Raw genomic sequence first — 20,088 nt, forward strand, 5'->3', positions numbered from 1 at the left:
GTCACTACAGTACATGTCAGTATTCATATAGCCGCGTAGCATTCCATAAGGCTGCCGAGTGTACCGACAAAACGGTCATTTTCTAAAGGTTTTTCACGTCCCACCTCCTCCCCAGCTGAGTTCCAGTGTGCCCATGGACGGAAGTGCATACCCCATGCGCAAGTGTGCGACGGAACAGCCCACTGTCAGGACCTCTCTGACGAAGAGGGGTGCCGGGTTCTCGCTGACGGGTGTAACCATCTCTGTGACAATGGCACGCGCTGCGTGCCGGAGAACTTCCTGTGCGACGGCGAGAAGGACTGCGCCGACGGCTCGGACGAGAACAAGTGTGGTAGGATTCGAACGTGTTCTCAATCACTCGCAAGAACACCTGGTTTTTAAAGCTGGGACTTTGGTATTGTTTAATCACGGCTCATGGATATTTAAAGTGTTAAATTATACCGATTTGTGTTATTCCGTTTTGAGGTGACCGTAATAGTATTGGCTGCAGATCTTTTATTTATTCTGCCCATGCGGCAGAATAAATAATGGTAACAAACCACTCCGGTAGAATTAAATTTTTATGTGACCTCACCCTAAAATGTGACTACCTAAATTAGTTTTTCTGAAAGTTTTCAGTAACATCTGATTTACAAATCTCATCAAATGGTGGTCCATGGCTCACACTGTTTTTTTTTTTTTTAATCGGCTTTATAAATAAGTGGATTGGATTAATAGAAGGGTCATTAACCCATTCTGACCGGGCACCCATTTTGGTGTCGGCATGATGTTATGCTTTAGCTATTGAAAAATAGCAGATCTACAAGCTCATATCGCGCCACCGATTGGCGCGATACGAGCTTGTAGGTCTGCTATTTTTGAAAAATCGAAGAACGACTGACATTTTTTTTAATCTGATCTCAGGTCAGAATGGGTTAATCAGACCAGTGTGTGTCCAGTGGAAAACCTCGTATGAATCTGATCTCCGGTCAGAATGGGTTAACATTCACAACCTTGTGTTGCCACCAGGCCTGCATCCCTGTGGCATCAGTCAGTTCCGGTGTTCCAGCGGTCAGTGCATCTCCGAGGCGCTGCGGTGCGACGGCTACGCCGACTGCCGCGACCACAGCGACGAGGTGGGCTGTTCCAGACCGCCCCGATGCCCGCCCGACCTCCGGTGCCCTCACAGCCACCAGTGCATCATGAAGGACTGGTTCTGCGACGGAGAGACCGACTGCCATGATGGCGCAGATGAGAAGGTGAGGAGGGGGAAGGTTGGCTAAAGAGGAGAGGAAGGTTTTGGGTGAAGAGACGAGGCGTCTATAGCCAAAATTCCAATACACCCAAATCTTGGCCGCTCGCTGATTCCAGCATGGTGGTGAAATTGGATGTCCTGCAGAAATGTCTTGTGGACTTCACAGTTCACACGGCTTACATGGAGGTCTTTACATTTTTGGCCTAAATACAGCTAGATTGAACTCTGCTAATGAGCAATGATTTGCGTTCGGACACTATATTTCAGCAGGTCACCGGTTTTATTTAATTTTCCCGATCCGATATTTATATTTTATAGAACACATTGATGCCATATCACAATGGTACAATATCTCAAATCAGACCATATCCAGTCTAAAATCATAAAATATTACCATTCATTAAAGGCGAAATATCTACAGTAGGGATGTGCCGATAAAGACATTTTGGACGATATCCGATATAAGTAATTGCCGTTATGGTTGATAACTAATATTACCGATGTCTATATGATCTCATTCTGTATTAAAAATATCTAATGTTGTCCATTCTGAAAAATACATGCAACAGGGTATCTGCACTGCAGGCTTAGGCAAGTCAGATTTAACTTTAATATTGTGAGCTTGTAGATCTGTTAATTTACATTTATCAGTACTTTATGCGTCGACTCCACTACATCTCCGACGTACAATTGTACTTTTTACTTTGCTGCGTCTATTTGGAACTATTCTACCAATTAACTCATTCTGACCGGGCACCCATTTTGGTGTTGGCATCATGTCGTGCTTTAGCTATTGAAAAATAGCAGATCTACAAGCTCATATCGCGCCACCGAGTGGCGCGATATGAGCTTGTAGGTCTGCTATTTTTGAAAAAATTGAAGAACGACTGACATTTTTAAAATCTGATCTCAGGTCAGAATGGGTTAATCAGACTAGTGTGTGTCCAGTGGAAACCTCGTATGAATCTGATGTCAGGTCAGAATGGGTTAAGGCCCATTTTCTCGTCTGTCTATTCTGAACCGTTTGTCCAGGACTGTGCGACGGTTCCAGTGACATGTAAAGAGTTCCAGTGGAAGTGTGGCACCAGCCAACAGTGCATCCCTCTGTCCTGGAGGTGTGACGGACAGATGGACTGTCACAACGGCATCGACGAGGACAAATGTGAGCCTGCCACCAGTGTTGAATTTTGACAGCAGATCTTGAGTTTAGTTTTTGTCAGTCTTTTGAATAGTTTCCGTTTTAGTTTGAGTCAAATGGAATGTTTTAGTGTTAGTCTAGTTTTTAGTCTAAATCGACTAAAATGTATTTTGGCGGGCCTTGATGCTGCAATGCGTTAATTTTGTAGATCTGCTATTTTCAGCATGCAACCAAGTGTAAAATGACTTGTCTTTTTACTTATACTGGATCTCTTGTCCACTAGTCCCTTCCTAACATTTTAGTCTTGACAATTGTCAATATATTTAGTCATCATAGCTTAGTTTTCATTCTGTTTTAGTCAGTGAAAAAAGGTAGTTGTGTCATGAATAAATTGTCAAAGACAAATTGAGGACATTCTCTTTTTAGTTTCAGTAGATTTGTGAACACAATACGATTTCACTCCGTTATAATTTTGTTTCAGTTAATCTTTTTCCACATACGTACTGTATGTGTATGGTAGATTTCATTATTTAGTTAGAAGATTATTGTCGATATAACTACAACTGTCTGAGAGTTAAAAAACTACATGACCAGTCTGTGTGTAGTACACTAAAAGTGTTCGTTTGTCATTTCAGGCAGGCGGCCATCTTGTCCTCCCCACCACTTCCAGTGCAGCAGTGGAGAGTGTCTCAAATCTTCCCTGGTGTGTAATGGCATCACCAACTGTCCCGACAGCTCAGACGAGGGAGTCGGTTGTACCCAGTCTAACTGTTCCAGCTCCACGGCGCCCAAATGTGACCACCAATGTATGAGCACACCCCAGGGGCCGGTAAGTGTCACTGGCGTCACCTAGTTTTTCCTCCCCACGGTGCGAGGGCCTCTATTGGCTCAGTTGTAAAATGTGCATAGGAGATCTGGGTTCAAATTCGAGGTGCAACTTTAACCCATTTAGACCGGCCGATTCTTCAAAACGCCTCTTCAAAACGCCTCCTAAAACTAACTAGACGTTGCTTAAAGGACAACTTTAGTTTTTTTCAACCAAGGTTCATGTTTTAGGTTATTAGAGAAACTAAAAGGTGAGTGTTAATTTTCTTTCATTTGCTGCTTTCTTTTGGACAGGGGGGCGGGGGCATTCGAGCATGGGGCTAAATATGTATTTTTTTTACCAAATTTGATGGTGATTTATTTATTACTTACTATAGTCCTAATAAACCCCAGGAAATTACATCTGGCCACAGAAGATTACATGATCTACTGAATGTGAAGGTATAGCCTACTGGGGGAAGGCTTATACTGTGTGTATAGGCTCAATATGTCAGTTTGACACATTCAATAGATCCTGTGATCTTTTGTGGCCAGATGTAATTTCTTGGGGTTTATTAGGACTATTGTAAATAATAAAAAAATAAATCGCCATAATATTTTGTAAAAAAATACATATTTAGCCCCATGCTCGAATGCCCCAAAACGAAAAAGCAGCAAATGAAAGAAAATTAACACTCACCTTTTAGTTTCTCTAATAACAACCTAAAACATGAACCTTGGTTGAAAAAAACTAAAGTTGTCCTTTAAAGGTTCAGGACAACCTGTACCTATACCTTTTCGGTGCTACTAAGTTAGTAGACCTACATGTGTATGTATACATGTTTGTATGTATGTGTCACCGCTCTGCTCAGAGGAGAGCTCTCGACATGATATGCCTACGCCACGTTGCAGAAATCAAACACATGTATGTGAAATGTAACGAGTGGAAACACACAAATAGCTAGAGAAACGGCAGAAAGCTTTTAAAACCAGAAACCTATGAGATAATTGTACTATATCATTGCTCCCTATCACAAAGGACACATATCTTTGTTAAAATATAAGAAAGTGATTTTGGGTGTCCCTGTCCCTATTGCCTGCCCTGGCTTGTACGTTTATAAACTCTTTTTGTCTGTTTTTGTACGTTTATAAACTCTTTGTCTGTTTTTGTATGTTTATAAACTCTTTTTGTCTGTTTTTGTACGTTTATAAACTCTTTGTCTGTTTTTGTATGTTTATAAACTCTTTTTGTCTGTTTTTGTACGTTTATAAACTCTTTGTCTGTTTTTGTATGTTTATAAACTCTTTTTGTCTGTTTTTGTACGTTTATAAACTCTTTTTGTCTGTTTTGCAGAGGTGTAGCTGTGCCGCAGGGTTTAAACTCACGGACGGCATTTCCTGTATTGACATTGACGAGTGTAATGAGGTGAAACCTGCAGTGTGCCAACATTTCTGCTCCAACACGCGAGGGTCCTACGTCTGTCACTGCTCCCACGGCTTTCTGCTCGAGCCGGACAACAGAAGCTGCAAGAGTCGAGGTTAGGATGAACTCTCTGGGTCTTTCATTCTATGCTGAGAAATCCTGAATGTAGTATAAAGTCTCTTGGTACTATAGGTTGAGCCAGAGCCGTAGTGTCTCTTCACGCAGCGCGTTGGTCTCGCCGCTAAGCGGGACGTTGACTCCTGTACTTCCAAACATCTGAAATATTGCATTGAGGTAGAAAAGAGTATTTCTGCATTCCATTATTACAATTTGAGTCGACGCTTGTGACTTTAATCCCATACTAGATCACACCGAGTTTAACAAACGATGATTAAATTAAGAGTTTTATAAGATTTTAAAATAAGATTTGTTTTCCAAATGGGATTAATTCAATCTAATCTGGTATTTGATGAAAAGAAGTCAGCGGAGGTACAAAAGGTACCGTTGGGCCTGGGCCATGGCTCAACGGTCCAGAAAGGTACGGTTGGGCCTGGGCCATGGCTCAATGGTCCAGGCACCTTGGCGTCTGGCAGTGTTCGACTCCCGATCCCGACGGCCTTCTCCCATCTCTCTCTCCCCGTTTCTTGTCAGCCGACTGTCTGTCCATCCATAAAGAAATATAAAATAAAGGTGAAAGCCACAAAAAAACATTAAAAAGAACAAAGGTACGGTTGGTGCTTCAAGGATCAACGGGACTATAGAACAAGAAAGATCCGGTGACCCGAGCACTACAAAGGTAAAAAAAAGAGAGGGCAGATATAAAATCAGGGTACTTTATTAAAATTAAAAAGCCTGACTTGCTTGTAGCTAGATATTGGGCTTCAGACAAAAATACAACACCAATATCTAAATGTCTCTATGGAAGAGAAGGGAGACCTCCAACCACAGTGCAGATGTAACCTACATATTGGTTGAACTTAAAAGTTTTGTTCACTTAAAGCTGCAATTCGGAAAGAATCTTATTGAACTGTGCCTAGATGTACCGTTGCATTTTGTTAAACACTGTTTTCCTGTGTGCCTAGATGAACCGTTGTATTTTATTGAACACTGGGTATTCCTGTGCCTAGATGAACCGTTGTATTTTATTGAACACTGGGTATTCCTGTGTGCCTAGATGAACCGTTGTATTTTATTGAACACTGGGTATTCCTGTGTGCCTAGATGAACCGTTGTATTTTATTGAACACTGGGTATTCCTGTGTGCCTAGATGAACCGTTGTATTTTATTGAACACTGGGTATTCCTGTGTGCCTAGATGAACCGTTGTATTTTATTGAACACTGGGTATTCCTGTGTGCCTAGATGAACCGTTGTATTTTATTGAACACTGGGTATTCCTGTGTGCCTAGATGAACCGTTGTATTTTATTGAACACTGGGTATTCCTGTGCCTAGATGAACCGTTGTATTTTATTGAACACTGGGTATTCCTGTGCCTAGATGAACCGTTGTATTTTATTGAACACTGGGTATTCCTGTGCCTAGATGAACCGTTGTATTTTATTGAACACTGGGGTTTCCTGTGTGCCTAGATGAACCGTTGTATTTTATTGAACACTGGGGTTTCCTGTGTGCCTAGATGAACCGTTGTATTTTATTGAACACTGGGGTTTTCCTGTGTGCCTAGATGAACCGTTGCTCCTGGCCTCCGTCCAGTCCCAGCTGCTCCTGCTGGGGGTCCACAGCTCCGCCGTGCGTCTCCTGTCCTTGGCCAACCGGCCCGTCTTCTCCCTGGACTACGACTGGTCAGAGCAGAGGGTCTACTGGCTGAGCTCCTACGAGAGCATCCGCTGGGCCAACCTCAATGACACCAGCAGAATCGGGACGCTCTTTAAAGGTAAACGATGCCCACCATCTAAGGAACACCTACTATGACGACTGTGGCTCAGAAAGGGGAGAGCAGGTTGTCCAATGATCCGTGGGTCGGCGGTTCGAATCCCGGTTCCTCCTGTCGACATGTTGAAGTGTCCTTGGGCAAGACTGTGAACAGTCGGTGCCTTGCATGGTAGCTTGCCGCCATTGATGTGGGAAGTGAGTGTGCTGCTGTTCGCCGCTTCACCTCCCTATATGGATGAATTGTAAAGTGCTTTGAGAGCTTGAAAAAGCGCTATAAAATGCAATCTATTGTTATAACTGGGAAAGAATAGTCCTTGGCACAAATAAGTTTGAGAGCTACTAATTTTATAAGGCATCGTATGTAGCATCTGCCTCGGGTAGCGTGACTGAGGTGGCTTCGTCAGTTAAACCGATTTGTCCTGCTCAGTCTTGACACTGGCTCGTGAACTACTGGGATGTACTTAAAAATCGCCAACTTTATCCCTGTGTGTGTGTGTGTGTGTGTGTGTTTGTCTCCAGGAGTGAAGCCAGATGTCATAGCGCTGGACTGGGTGGGCAGGAACCTGTACTGGATAGACGGTCTGGTGGCTCAAATCCTGGCAGTGAGTTTGTCCGACTCGTTGTCCAGACCTCAAAACTATACCGTGATCCTGGATGAGGAACTGGAGCAGCCCAGTTCTCTGTTACTCATACCCAACCAAGGGTAAGATGTACAGTAAACGCCATACTAGTCTTGCCATACTAGCCTTGCTAGAAGTACTAAAATAAGTAACAAATACCGCAATGGAGAAATACTGTTACAAAATGAAAGTCTGGTATTCAAAATATACTAAAAGTCTTTCCTCCGTCTCAGTTTGATGCTGTGGTCGGAGATTGGCAGTACCCCTCAGATCGGCCGGGCCGGGATGGACGGCACACAGCGGCAGGTCATCGTGAACAAGGGCCTGAGCTGGCCGGTCAGTCTGACCTTTGACTTCTTGGATAACCGCGTCTACTGGGCAGACGAGAAGCTGCGCTGCATCGGCTCCACTTCTTTGGACGGACAAGGTGTCAAGGTAGGAACGGCGTTTATTTCGTCGACTTAAAACTATGGTGACATTTTTCGACTTGTCCTTTTTCACCGACAAACTAAATGAACTAAGCTATGATGGCTAAGACTAAATATATTGACAAAACGAAAGGCTAAAATGTTAGGACACGAATTAATACCGCCGTCTTTGTGGCGCAGATGCTCCAGCTGACAGAAATGGCGAGTCCGTTTGCGGTGGAAGTCTTCAACAACCGGGTCTTCTGGTCCGACACCAAGAGGAGGACCATCCGCTCGGCCGACAAGAACACGGGAAAGAACCAGAAGGTTCTGCTGAAAAGGCCCAGCCAGCCGTTTGCACTCCGGGTGAGTCCTCTTCACTGCATTGAGACAACATGGTGCATTTTACAACCAACAACTTGGAGACCCGAATAATCCATTCGTTACCACATTTAAACGTTCTACATTACTTGTATCTACCAAAAACAAATGGCAATACCGCAAACATTCAAAATGACTCGTCTACAAATGAAATATAAAACATATTTTGTCTGTGTTGTACTCTTGTTACAAGAGTTTTGATTTTGCAATATGTTCATTATAAATTTGAGCTATAAAAGGCGCTATATAAATTCGAGCTATAAAGCAATGAACGTATCTATGTAAATAAAGGGATTTTTACTTGAGTTGTGACCCAGAACAAATGCCCAGTCCGTGACGTGACCCACAAATGGGTCCCGACTCACGGTTTGGGGAAACGCTGCCTTATGTCAAAGGGTTCTCAACCCGTGGGTTGCAACCCCTCAGGGGGGTCTCCAAATTATTTTGGGGGGGTCCCCAAATTATTTCAACTGAATTTGCAACTGAATGGCTGGAAAATGGAAGTTAAGAGTTTACATGGTACGTGGTGCAGGGCATAAACGTTCCTTAATGATTATATCTGGTTTTCAGTAATCATTCATGATATATTTTCTCTATTATTAAGGTTATTTTTGCAGTCAGTTTGTGTTGGTGGTGGTGGGGAGGGGGGCAGTGCGGGGGCCACGAGACATGGCCAAAGCATTTCCAGGGGGCCCCCCAGCTCAAAAAGGTTGAGAACCCCTGCCTTATGTGACACCCCGTCTCTCCTCCACCGTCCAGCTCATCCACCCCCTGTCCCAGCCACGTGCCTCCAACCCCTGCCGGCACAGCAGGTGTTCCCACCTGTGCGTCTTGTCTCCCTCAAACGAGGCCCTGCCCCGACCAGGGGCTCCAAACCTGGCCCCCGAGGGACCCACGGCGGTGTGCCGATGCCCACCAGGACTCTCTCTCAACAAGGACAAAGTCACCTGCGCTCTCTCCTTGGACGCCACCTTCCTGCTGCTGTTGTCTTCAGATACAGTCACACAGGTAACGGGGTGTGTGTGTGTGTGTGTGTGTGAGTGATTTCTCCATCTGATGGGCAGTATGTAACGGCACAGGAACAATACTACTAAACATTACGTATTGTCTTAACCCATTCTGACCGGGCACCCATTTTGGTGTTAGCATCATGTTATGCTTTATCTATTGAAAAATAGCAGATCTACAAGCTCATATCGCGCCACCGAGTGGCGCGATACGAGCTTGTAGGTCTGCTATTTTTGAAAAATCGAAGAACGACTGACATTTTTTTAATCTGATCTTAGGTCAGAATGGGTTTAATCAGACCAATGTGTGTCCAGTGGAAACCTCGTATGAATCTGATCTCAGGTCAGAATGGGTTAATTGTTTAGGAAAAGGCGCAAACTGTTTCAGTCGTGAGATTCCATGAATTCACACTCTCTCTCTCCGTCTCTCTCTATACAGGTTTACCTACGGTCCCTCCACGAAGGTTCCCACCTGAAGACTCTCCCCAGCAGTGGTCGTGTGCTCGGCCTGCCTGGCATGTCCGTGTCGACGGGGCTGGACGCGGTGGTGGACGGCATGGCTGTCTACGTGGCCTCCTCAGGCCTCGTCACCCAGCTGAGACTTGGCAACACCAAGTCGAGACAGGGACTGACCCCCGTGGGACGAGTCCTTAGACTCAGGGTAAAGAATAATCGGTTCACACCATCTCGCTCTCGCTCCTACCTTCTCTCCTGCAGTGTTGTTTTCGTCGACTAAAACTAAGACGAAAAATGTTCGTCGACTACCTTTTTCCACTGACTAAAACTAAATAAAAACGAATCTATGATGACTAAAACTAAGACTAAATATACTGACAATTTCGTCAACAAATAAAAACTAGACTAAAATGTTAGTAAGGGACTAGTGGACAAGAGATCCAGTTTTATTCTGGGTTGCATGCTGAAAATAGCAGATATACAATCTCGCTGCGACGCGTTGTGAGATTGTATATCTGCTATTTTCAGCATGCAACCAAAGTGTAAAATATGTCATTACAACGACATCAAGGCCTGTCAAAACACATTTTAGTCGACTAAATCAACTGTAGATTTAGTCGACTAAAATCGTATGACATTTAGTCGACTAAAACTAGACTAAACACTAGAACATTCCAGGTGACTAAAATGTGACTAAAACTAAGTGAAAACTATTCAAGAGACTATGACTAAAACTAAAATAGAAATTTGCTGCCAAAAACAACACTGCTCTCCTGCACAGTCTGCCTCTCGGCTTTCCTGCTATCCGTCTCCCCTACAGTCTAGTAAATAAAATGCATTCGATGTATGCTAAAATGCTGTCGGAATATTGTCTTTGTAGGATGACGTCATCACGGCTATGGCAGTGGATTGGGTGACCTCTAACCTTTACTGGAGCAGCTCCAAGCTGCCCCTCCTCCATGTGACCTCTTCTCACTATGCTTATACCATCCCTCTCCTGCAGGGGTCACTACAGGTAAGGGCCTCCATAATATCAGCCTCTTCCCACAGCAACGTTGTTGCCAAACATTCAATGTCCATTAGCGTTGTCCCGATTACGTGATCGCTAATCGGGCCAATCGCATCATTTTCAAATGGAGCAAAAAAAAAAACGTGATCAAGACATCCCTATCAATTTTGTATCCATATCACGATATTGGACTAGATATTGTCTGTCTTGGATATTGTACTATTGTAATATAGCTTAAGTCTTCTATAAAATATAAATATCTGATCAGGAAAACTTTTTATCGGCAGATACTCTAAATCAAATTATCTGGATCGGGAGCAACAACCTGATCGGGACATCCCTAATGTCCATGTTACATATCTTTCTTTTCTTTTCTTAATGATTATGCTGCGTGCAATTTTGGGAGCACCACATTTGTAAATTGTGGAAACAACCAGCACTGGACGAGGCGTGAAGTAGTTTCAACTCTGTGTTTCTAGGAGAGTGCCTTGCAATTTCAGCTGTGTAATTTTTTTTATTTGTGGACAAGGCCCCTTTACCACTTAGCCCTATTTCATACTTTGTTTTATGACAACGTTTTACGTTTTGTAGAAAGAGAAATAAGACTCATTTCATACTTGGCTGAGCTGCGGCGGGGAGGAGCCATTGGCGGCTATTAGGCTGCCGGCATCTCCTTTTGTTGAACTATTATTGATGCAATTAGTAAAACCAGTCGGTCACACAGAACTGTCCACAGAGGAAAGAAGGCGCGAGATGCTTGCCGTCTTTGTTATATGTAATTAAAGACTGTATGGCACGTACTTGATCCTCAGTCAATGATTGAGCAACGATGTGGCACAGGCCCTCCTACACGCGTATCAAACTAATGTTCTGTGCTCCGTCTGTGATTAACCCATTCTGACCTGAGATCAGATTCATACGTGGTTTCCGCCGGACACACACTGGTCCTGATGAACCCATTCTTACCTGAGATCAGATTCTAAAAATGTCAGTCGTTCTTCGATTTTTCAAAAAATAGCAGACCTACAAGCTCGTATCGCGCCACTCGGTGGCGCGATATGAGCTTGTAGATCTGCTATTTTTCATTAGCTAAAGCACAACATGATGCTGACACCAAAATGGGTGCCTGGTCAGAATGGGTTAATGGCTGCCACAATGTAATTCCAATGAGAGTCGCACGGTTTGACCAAACATTTGTTTGATTGCCGACTGAAGGCATGACATTTTACTTGTTGGGTTAACTTAGCATTTTGTGGCAGTATGAAGGTTATAAATATAATGTAAGGCAGTGCTGGGCTGGGGCTATTGCAAGCTCATCTATACAGTCATTTGGATTATCACTGATCATTTTAAAGACGAGTAGCCTGAACTTTAGGACTAGTTTTGGTGTGCAGTAAGCTATAGAACGCTTGCCTAGGGTGCTAATCGGGCCCGATATGTGACACTGACTAGCTTCTATACATTCCTCAGTAGAAGCATAGAAAGTTTACATATTCTACCATACTTACAGATTGGTAAAAAATGGCAAGTCAAGTAATTGCTTCCTTGTCTTTTCTTCCTCGAGGGCACCACGTCCATTGCACTGCACCCCCCTGCAGGGCGCCTGTGTTACTCTGTGATCAGGCAGGTTGACAATGCCACGCGCTCCCAGGTAGAGTGCGCCTTCATGAACGGACGCAGCTGGCAGCTGCTGTGGGACAAATCCAACACACCCACTGCTGTTGTCTTTTCAAGTGAGGGAACCGAGGTCTTCTGGGCTGACATAGGTGAGACACGGCAATGGTTCCATGTTCTACTTTACAGCTCGGCTTTTGTTTTCCTGTACAGGACAAAAGCATGACTGGCTAGTAAGCCCTAAGCGTCAATAGGCAATACAGATGTTGTACCTCTAATATAGAATACAATTCAATAACTTAAAAACATGCAAATGAAATATTGCTCTTAACAATATGAATAATTTAGGATTTTGTCATTTAGTGGGTTTTTTCTTATTTTAAAATACATTTAGAGATATACTTTATTAGTCTCCCGAGGAAGAAGTTTGTCTTAGACAAAGGGCCCGCATCAAGCAAGAATGATGAGGGATTTTCCTGTAACTGTGTTGTAGGCGATGGTAGCATCAACTCCATTGGACTGGATGGCTCAGGATACCGTCGGTATGAAACTGGGCCAAATCTGGTCTCTTTCACACAAACGGACAACCTACTACTGTGGATCACTAGAGAAAAAGGTGAATACATGCACTATAATTTATATACATTTTTTATTGTCTTCACTCTGCCTATCAGCATTAACCAATGGTCAAACTGTCAAATCTCCTGCACAAATTGTATTATGCACAAATAGTACGTTGCACTGTGGATATAATATTTACTTTGTCGCTAAATTATCATCCTTCTGTAAACGTTTTTTTACCAGTTTCCTTTAAATTGTATTAATGTATTATAACTTGTAATTGTTGGCACATTCTGTGGTGCGTCACATCAACATTTCACTGTATGCATGAGTGAAGGAACCACTAGGTAACCGTTTGGGCCACTAGATGGCACTACAGAGCTGGAAGCTATAATATGATGCTTGACCATAACCACTTAAACCCTACTTAGTTGATCAGGTGTCCCCCTAGGCTCTATAGACCGATTCCGTACCGGTTTCATGGTCGCAGCCTACGTATTTCCTGTAGGCGGACTCGACGTAGCTGCGGGGGTAAAACCCTCACCAGGCGCACCTCTTCCACTACAGTGAACGGCAGAGTGACTGATGTTAGTTTGCCTCAAACTTTACTCCTTTACCTGCTTTTTTACTAACACTAACATTACAAAGATGCCCAGAACATCGCGATGAACCTGTGTAGTTTATGGCTGCTCCAACAGTAGTGGCAACATAACAAATAAAATAAAACGGAATGTCTAATATCCACCGCGATGGCTGAGACCAGAGCCATTGAGTAATGGTTGAGACAAAGCAGTGAAGAATCCTGCAAGATACATAATTTCAGTCTTACACAATACCCAATCTTTCTGTTTTATGAACACAAGGCTGCTGTATTTTATACCTCATACTAAGCATTTAAAGTATGAGGTATAAAGTACAGCAGTCTTGTGTTAATAAAACAGAAATATTTGGTATTGGGTAAGACTGGCGTTATGTATCTTTCACTGCTTTGTCTCAACCATTGCTCAATGGCTCTGGTCTCCGCCACCGCGGTGGATATTAGACATTCCGTTTTTATTTTATTTTTATGTTGCCACTACTGTTGGAGCAGCCATAAACTACACAGGTTCATCTCGATGTTCTGGGCATCTTTGTAATGTTAGTGTTAGTAAAAAAGCAGGTAAAGGAGTAAAGTTTGAGGCAAACTAACATCAGTCACTCTGCCGTTCACTGTAGTGGAAGAGGTGCGCCTGGTGAGGGTTTTACCCCCGCAGCTACGTCGAGTCCGCCTACAGGAAATACGTAGGCTGCGACCATGAGACCCGCTACGGAATCGGTCTATATACTAGGTCTGTTCCTTCCTTCAACACCAAATCTCTAGGTCTGCTCAATGGAACCAGTTCTAGAACCAAAGTTATTTTAGTGGGAAAAGAAAACACGAGAGCTCCTGAGAAGTGAGAACCACTGTCCTCGTGGGCTCCTAATGTGCCATACATGTCATAGAAAACGGTGTAATGGATATTCTGAAGAAAATCCGGAGACTGACATTCAGCATATTTAAGATGATCATAATAAGAACATTATAATGGGTTGTAAAAACAGAATCACAAATTTGCCACGGAGAAAGCCAGGCCTTGTCACGGACAGTGTATGGACACATTGATGACCCCTGGTCCTCCTGACCCACTGTTTAGGAAACAATTTACAATTTAGGCATTTAGCAGACGCTCTTAATCCAGAGCGACTTACATTTAAGCAAGAACAAAAGCATGGGAATACATCACATAAAAGCATTTATCATGAAACATGCGTAAGCCAAGAAAAGGAAACACTGGGCAAATCTGTCCACCCCTTCCCAGTTACATCAGGATACGGTACAGTAATGACATTCTCTTGTCCAACCCTCCCCAGGTACATCCAGGTTATGGTACAGTAATAACACCCAGCACAGAGAGTTGTGGTTCGAGGTGGCGACCAGCTTTGTGACCATGAAGTCTTACAGCCGGACCACCCAGTCAGGTTGGTCCCTTTTTCAGGAGTCTTCGTGTGTTTGTACATACTGAAGCGTTAATCTTTAGCAATTGTTTCCGATGCGGGAGAGCCTGTTTTGAGCTACCGGGTGTTAAAGCCCACTCCACACCAATGAGTCGCCATGCAACTCCTTGCAACATGCACCTACTTTCAACCATAATTCCCAGTTGCAAGGAGATGACCTTAAAACTGTTTTGTTGCAAGGAGTTGCGACTAAATTGCATTGGTGCTTTAGAGTCCTTTAGAGTTGCAATTACCTCTCTCCCCGACCAAATTTGAATGTATTGTATCAATATTGCGGGCACCTTATGGAGATGTGTAGCCCTCCGGTTACTTTTGGGGCTGACCAATATATGTAGACAAAAGGGTAGGCAATTTGACATGATGTCCCTACCTGCTTGCTTGTCTTGTATTCAAAGTGTGTAAAGTCTTCATTCAGCAAGCAGCTTATAAAGTCTTCTGTATGAATAGCTTTAATTGTCTGTTGCTGATTTGTTTGTCTGTTGCTGATTTTCTGCAACGGTTACAAAGCTTGCCATGTTCGTCGAAACCTATGAAGGTGAGCACTGTCGCTACACTTGAGTCATATCGTGCATCATGTTGCGATCAGGATATTTGGCATGCATATCAATATGACACTTGTATAGCTATAATTTATATTCCAGTCAGTTTTAACCAATTAAACTATGTATCAATGTCCTGCTATAATTGGATCCAGCAGCAGGGGTTGTAGTGGGATGATGAGTGAAACTTTGGAAAGGCCTGTTATTATTATTATTAAGAATGTTTAGTCGGCATTGAGTGGACTGAAAAGGCCCTCTCGAAGTGTATTCAAGTTGAATAGAGGCCCAGGTCACATGATACCTTGCAAGCGGCCAATGTTGGCAGGCTTTGAACGACCCCAGTCTGTTTGTGTGCTGAATGGGTTCTTCCCCCCCCGCCCCCCTTCTCTCTCTCTCTTTCTCTCACTCCCTCACTCGCTCAATAGAGGGTATGCGTGTGACATCATCATCAAACCCTGAAGTTATGCAGGAACGCCAGCTGAGTGGCAAAAAACTACTTTCTGGCCTTGACAGCCCATGCATCCAAACAGAAAAGTCCAGTCTGATTGCATTAAACGATGTTAAACTCACTTTGCCTGTTGCTTTGCCACTCGATGTGCCACTCGATGTGCCATTCACTTTAAGCATGCGCATACCCTCTATACAGGATACAACCGATGCATCAACACAATAGCAAATCGCAACCATTTTTATTAAGGGATGGAGAGAGGCAAATGCTTAAAGTTTTTTTTTTCCTTCATTTTTATTTTTATGCACGTCTTTTGAAATTACTTAATAATTAATATTATTAATTATTACTTATACTTATTAATTTCATATGGCAGCCAAGTCTATGGACTAGTTTGTTTAGGGCACTAAATTACTTGAGAAGTCATGTGGCCGATATATACATGTTTTGACTGGTTTCGTTTTATACAATACCACACTGCATTCATGTCTCGTAAACGTGTATATAGCGGCAGTGAAGCTGCATTCGTGTGGCCGCCTCACTTCACAAATGTGATTTATTTGTATCCAGGGTCCAACAGCTGCTCGGAGAACAACGGGGGTTGTCAGCATCTCTGTCTGGCCCATCCCGGCGGTCGCACCTGCAGATGTGACCAGGACCACCGCCCCCTGGGCGAAAAGGCGTGCGTTCCCCTGATTGCGTGCATGTCGTCGGCCAGCAAGTCGTGTTGGGACGGGAGCAAATGTTACCCCTACTACAGGTTCTGTGACGGACACGTGGACTGTGCGGACATGTCTGACGAGACGGACTGTGAGTCGTCATTTATTTATTCTTGAGGGGACATTGAGGTTGCCCTCGTGTTCAGTGCTGCCACGATGCATTTCAATCCAAATGCAATTACATTTTCACATCGATGATAAAATGAAACAATTTTATATTTAGTTTTAGTTAGGTTCAATTCCAGGTTCAATTCCACCCACACAACCTGTACTTGAACATTCAGTGGATTTTCTGTGGTCTGGGGTTTTCTGTGTGTGCCTTTTGAGCTGCAATGAAAACGGGCAATGATCCCTCAACAGTGACATCTGCTGGCAAATTGTTACGTCATATATGGGATTTGTGGATTCTTACATCACAAGCAAATCGGAGCACTTGTTTGAGCCAGAAAACCACAGAAAATCTACTCAATGTTTGAGCCAGAAAACCACAGAAAATCTACTGAATGTTAAAAGTGCAAAAAACTATCAAATATCATGAATTTAGCACCTCAAAGCCTGCACATTCAGTACAAGCTTTAGATCTGTGAATCCTGAAGAGCATTAAACGAAAGCTGCATGTTCACTTGCAAGGTGGACAATTGAAATTGCTTTATTTGAAAGTGTACAGTACAGCTGACAGGAAATGGTGGGAGAGAGATGGGGAGTGACGCACAGCAAAGGTCGTCTGGATCGGGAGTCGAACCCGTGGATTAGCAGCCTAGGTGCCTGGACCGCTAGGCCAAGAAGGGCATTGACAATAATAATTTAAATACTTTTTTTCCCCCTTACTGTGGTTCTCTTATTTGTGGTTCTCGAACATCTTTAACATTTTTAACTCCACCATTTGAAAATACTTTCTGCCAATCAATTTGCGGGGTCCTTGTCATGTAAATGTTTGAGAACCGCTGATCTAAACCTCCTCAGGTCCCAGCATGATCTCGATGACGGTTACAAACTCTTCCAATTCACCTGACCTGAAGTCGCCGTCCTCTCCTTCCGGCGTCGGGACAGACTCCAAACCTCAGCTCGTGCACGACTCTTCGTCATGCGACGTGGAGCTGTGCAGCGATCATGGCAGCTGTGTCCTGGAGGGCAAAGAGACTCGATGCCACTGTGACCACGGCTATGACGGAGTGCACTGTGGCCAGCAAGCGAGCGCTAGCCACGCCCCAATGATCCTGTGCCTGATGTTTCTCGTAATCTGCTTGGCAGTCGTCGTTGCCGTTTACAAGAAGAGGTATGAGGAGAAATTCACTGTATCGCGGTCCCCTGTGTAGGAGAGACGGGCAGTAGAGATTCCTGTGAAACTTGTTCCATTAAATTCCTTTTAATCTAAAAACCTTCTCTGTGGTGCTTATGCTCTCTGTAGGATGGCTGCGAAAAGAAACCCATCCATTGAGAAGGAAACGTTGATGACTGACATGGGTCCAGCGATACCCGCCGACATGGAGGTACTAATTGTACAGTACACATTATGAACAAAGAACTATCAAATCATCTGGTCATTTAACTCACAAATGAAACCAGATGATCCCTTGTACACACATTGGTGGAAAAAGTACTTAAAGGGACATTTCACCGCTGGAAGAAACTGCAGTATTTGTGGTAGATAATGGTAGCACAATTTGAAATGTGCAGCCTGTGGCCAGAAACATGTCCGTTTGACTGGATTCCTACAATGACCATAATGCGTTGGTGCACTGCTCCTCCTTGTGGAGAGGAGGGACATCACAGGCACTTTGAAAATGCGAAGATATCTAAAAACACATATTACACACCCCAGAAAAGTGTTTCCTGTGTCCTAAACGTCATTAAAATAACATCTAGTTGCAAAAGGGTGAGGTGGCCCTTTAAGTAAAAGTATTGGTATCAAAATGTATTAAAGCACCAACAGTAGAATGTACTCATTATGCAGAATGTCCCATTTCAAGTTTTCAAATAATGAAAAATAATGTTGAGGTATAAGGTTAAGTACAGTATTTAAGTAATGTACTTGGTTACTTTCCACCACTGCAGTTACAAATTAACACTGAGGATTTTACTCCTTATCTGAACATACCTGTAGTAAGTGTTACATCGTTAAAATAGTGAAAGATACAAACTTAAGACATGCAGTAAAGTAATAGGGATGGGTCCGATTAATCGATTATCGTTGATAGGACCCGAAATCGATTATGAAAATTCATAATCGATAATCGTTTTTTGTTTTTTTGTTTTTCCAGTTAAAAAAATAAAAATAAAATCAGTTGGAAAGGCAATATTGTCATCCAAACAGGACAGGGTTATAGGCCTAACAAAGTGTGCCTGGGATGTGTCTGTGTAGCTGCATGACTGAGAGGAGTGTGAGTGGAAATTGATTCCAATCAAGATACAGGTTTGGAGGATTTAGCAGGTGTTGGGAATTTACCTAATCAGGCCTAGGCTGGGGTTGCTATGGTGATCAATTGGATCAACAGTGGTCCAGGGACCACCAGTGGTCCTCATTTAAAAGATGGAGTTAGTAACCAAATGAACCCTTATTAACTCAAGAGTTACAAGTATTGTTAATCAACTACATCAGGGGTTCCCAAACTTTTTTGACTTAGGTACCCCTTGGGGGGAAGATTTTTTTTTTTATTATTTTTTATTAGACACATTTACACATCCCTATAAAGTAAAAGAACCCTCTTCCCAGTGTAAAATGGCTTTAATAAAAGTCAAGACTAGTTCATCATAGAACGATAAAAGAAAGTTTGAATTATCCTTTTTTTTTCCCCCACAGATCTTTCACTAATCTTTGCCTTGTCAAAGCATGCAATTAATACAAAACATTATTATTAGGTAAAAACCTAGTTTTAAAATGCAACATAAATCCTCATTAAATACAGACTGCAGCAGATTTATAATGAATATGAATGTCTTCTCTTCCAGGATAATGAATATGAATGTCTTCTCTTCCAGGAGCCAGACAGTCCAGTTGATGCATTTGATGTTCGGGCACAGATCAGAGAGGATGCTCGGGCACAGATCAGAGAGGATGCTCGGGCACAGATCAGAGAGCCTCCAATGTGACTCTGCAGCACATCCCAAACGGATGAAATTCAATGTCCAATCTGACACTGTCTTGGCAGTCATGAAATTCATTGTCTAATCATATGACACTGTCTTGGCAGTCATGAAATTCATTGTCTAATCATATGACACTGTCTTGGCAGTCATGAAATGCATTGTCTAATAATGACAGTCTTGGCAGTAGCTATGATGCAACGTTTAACTGCGCAATCCTAATATATGCACAAATATGGGCACTCTTCAGAGTTAAACGAACAGGATTTTACTTTGTCTAGTCTTTTGAGATCAGTGTAATCAAGATTCTACTAAAAAACCTTTGCAGATTTCTATACCCAAGTAATTTATGTCACTTGCATCTTGTCATGAATTTTAAAATGGTGATGTCAAACAGTCGTTTGAAATAAATTCTATTGGAGGAACCACAAACTGGACGCTGCCCCTTCTATTGCTTTATTAACCGTAATTTATCAATTATCCATTTGCTAAGATGTTAACTACTGCTAAGACATTAACTGATTTTCACCATTAACCATATGATGTAGCATTAAAGGGGAATACCACTCCTTTTCAACATTAACTATGTCATTCATAGTCCCCCTTTCTATTTAACCCATTCTGACCTGAGATCAGATTCTAAAAGTGTCTTCGATTTTTCAAAAATAGCAGACCTACAAGCTCGTATCGCGCCACTCGGTGGCGCGATATGAGC

At 43.0% G+C, this 20,088-nt stretch overlaps 1 protein-coding gene across 1 annotated transcript in view; it reads left to right on the forward strand.

Annotated features, from left to right (window-relative positions):
- The window catches only part of LOC310878954 (uncharacterized protein), a gene marked incomplete at its 5' end in the record, with an annotated part of 32,597 nt that extends 12,806 nt beyond the window's left edge, over positions 1-19,791 (forward strand). The window contains 19 exons of the mRNA XM_083793370.1: positions 116-331; positions 1,009-1,238; positions 2,267-2,396; positions 3,008-3,201; positions 4,531-4,714; positions 6,286-6,495; positions 7,014-7,197; positions 7,348-7,549; positions 7,723-7,887; positions 8,662-8,910; positions 9,349-9,570; positions 10,246-10,380; positions 11,939-12,140; positions 12,482-12,604; positions 14,440-14,547; positions 16,141-16,380; positions 17,253-17,565; positions 17,698-17,779; positions 19,269-19,791. Coding sequence (XP_083649496.1) covers positions 116-331; positions 1,009-1,238; positions 2,267-2,396; positions 3,008-3,201; positions 4,531-4,714; positions 6,286-6,495; positions 7,014-7,197; positions 7,348-7,549; positions 7,723-7,887; positions 8,662-8,910; positions 9,349-9,570; positions 10,246-10,380; positions 11,939-12,140; positions 12,482-12,604; positions 14,440-14,547; positions 16,141-16,380; positions 17,253-17,565; positions 17,698-17,779; positions 19,269-19,379 — 3,500 coding nt within the window. The 3' untranslated portion in view covers positions 19,380-19,791. The remainder of the gene's footprint in view (positions 1-115; positions 332-1,008; positions 1,239-2,266; positions 2,397-3,007; positions 3,202-4,530; positions 4,715-6,285; positions 6,496-7,013; positions 7,198-7,347; positions 7,550-7,722; positions 7,888-8,661; positions 8,911-9,348; positions 9,571-10,245; positions 10,381-11,938; positions 12,141-12,481; positions 12,605-14,439; positions 14,548-16,140; positions 16,381-17,252; positions 17,566-17,697; positions 17,780-19,268) is intronic.
- Positions 19,792-20,088: the final 297 nt, after the last annotated feature.

This window comes from Protomyctophum parallelum (assembly GCF_964188405.1).
Source record: "Protomyctophum parallelum genome assembly, chromosome: 21".
Taxonomy (NCBI): Eukaryota; Metazoa; Chordata; class Actinopteri; order Myctophiformes; family Myctophidae; genus Protomyctophum; species Protomyctophum parallelum.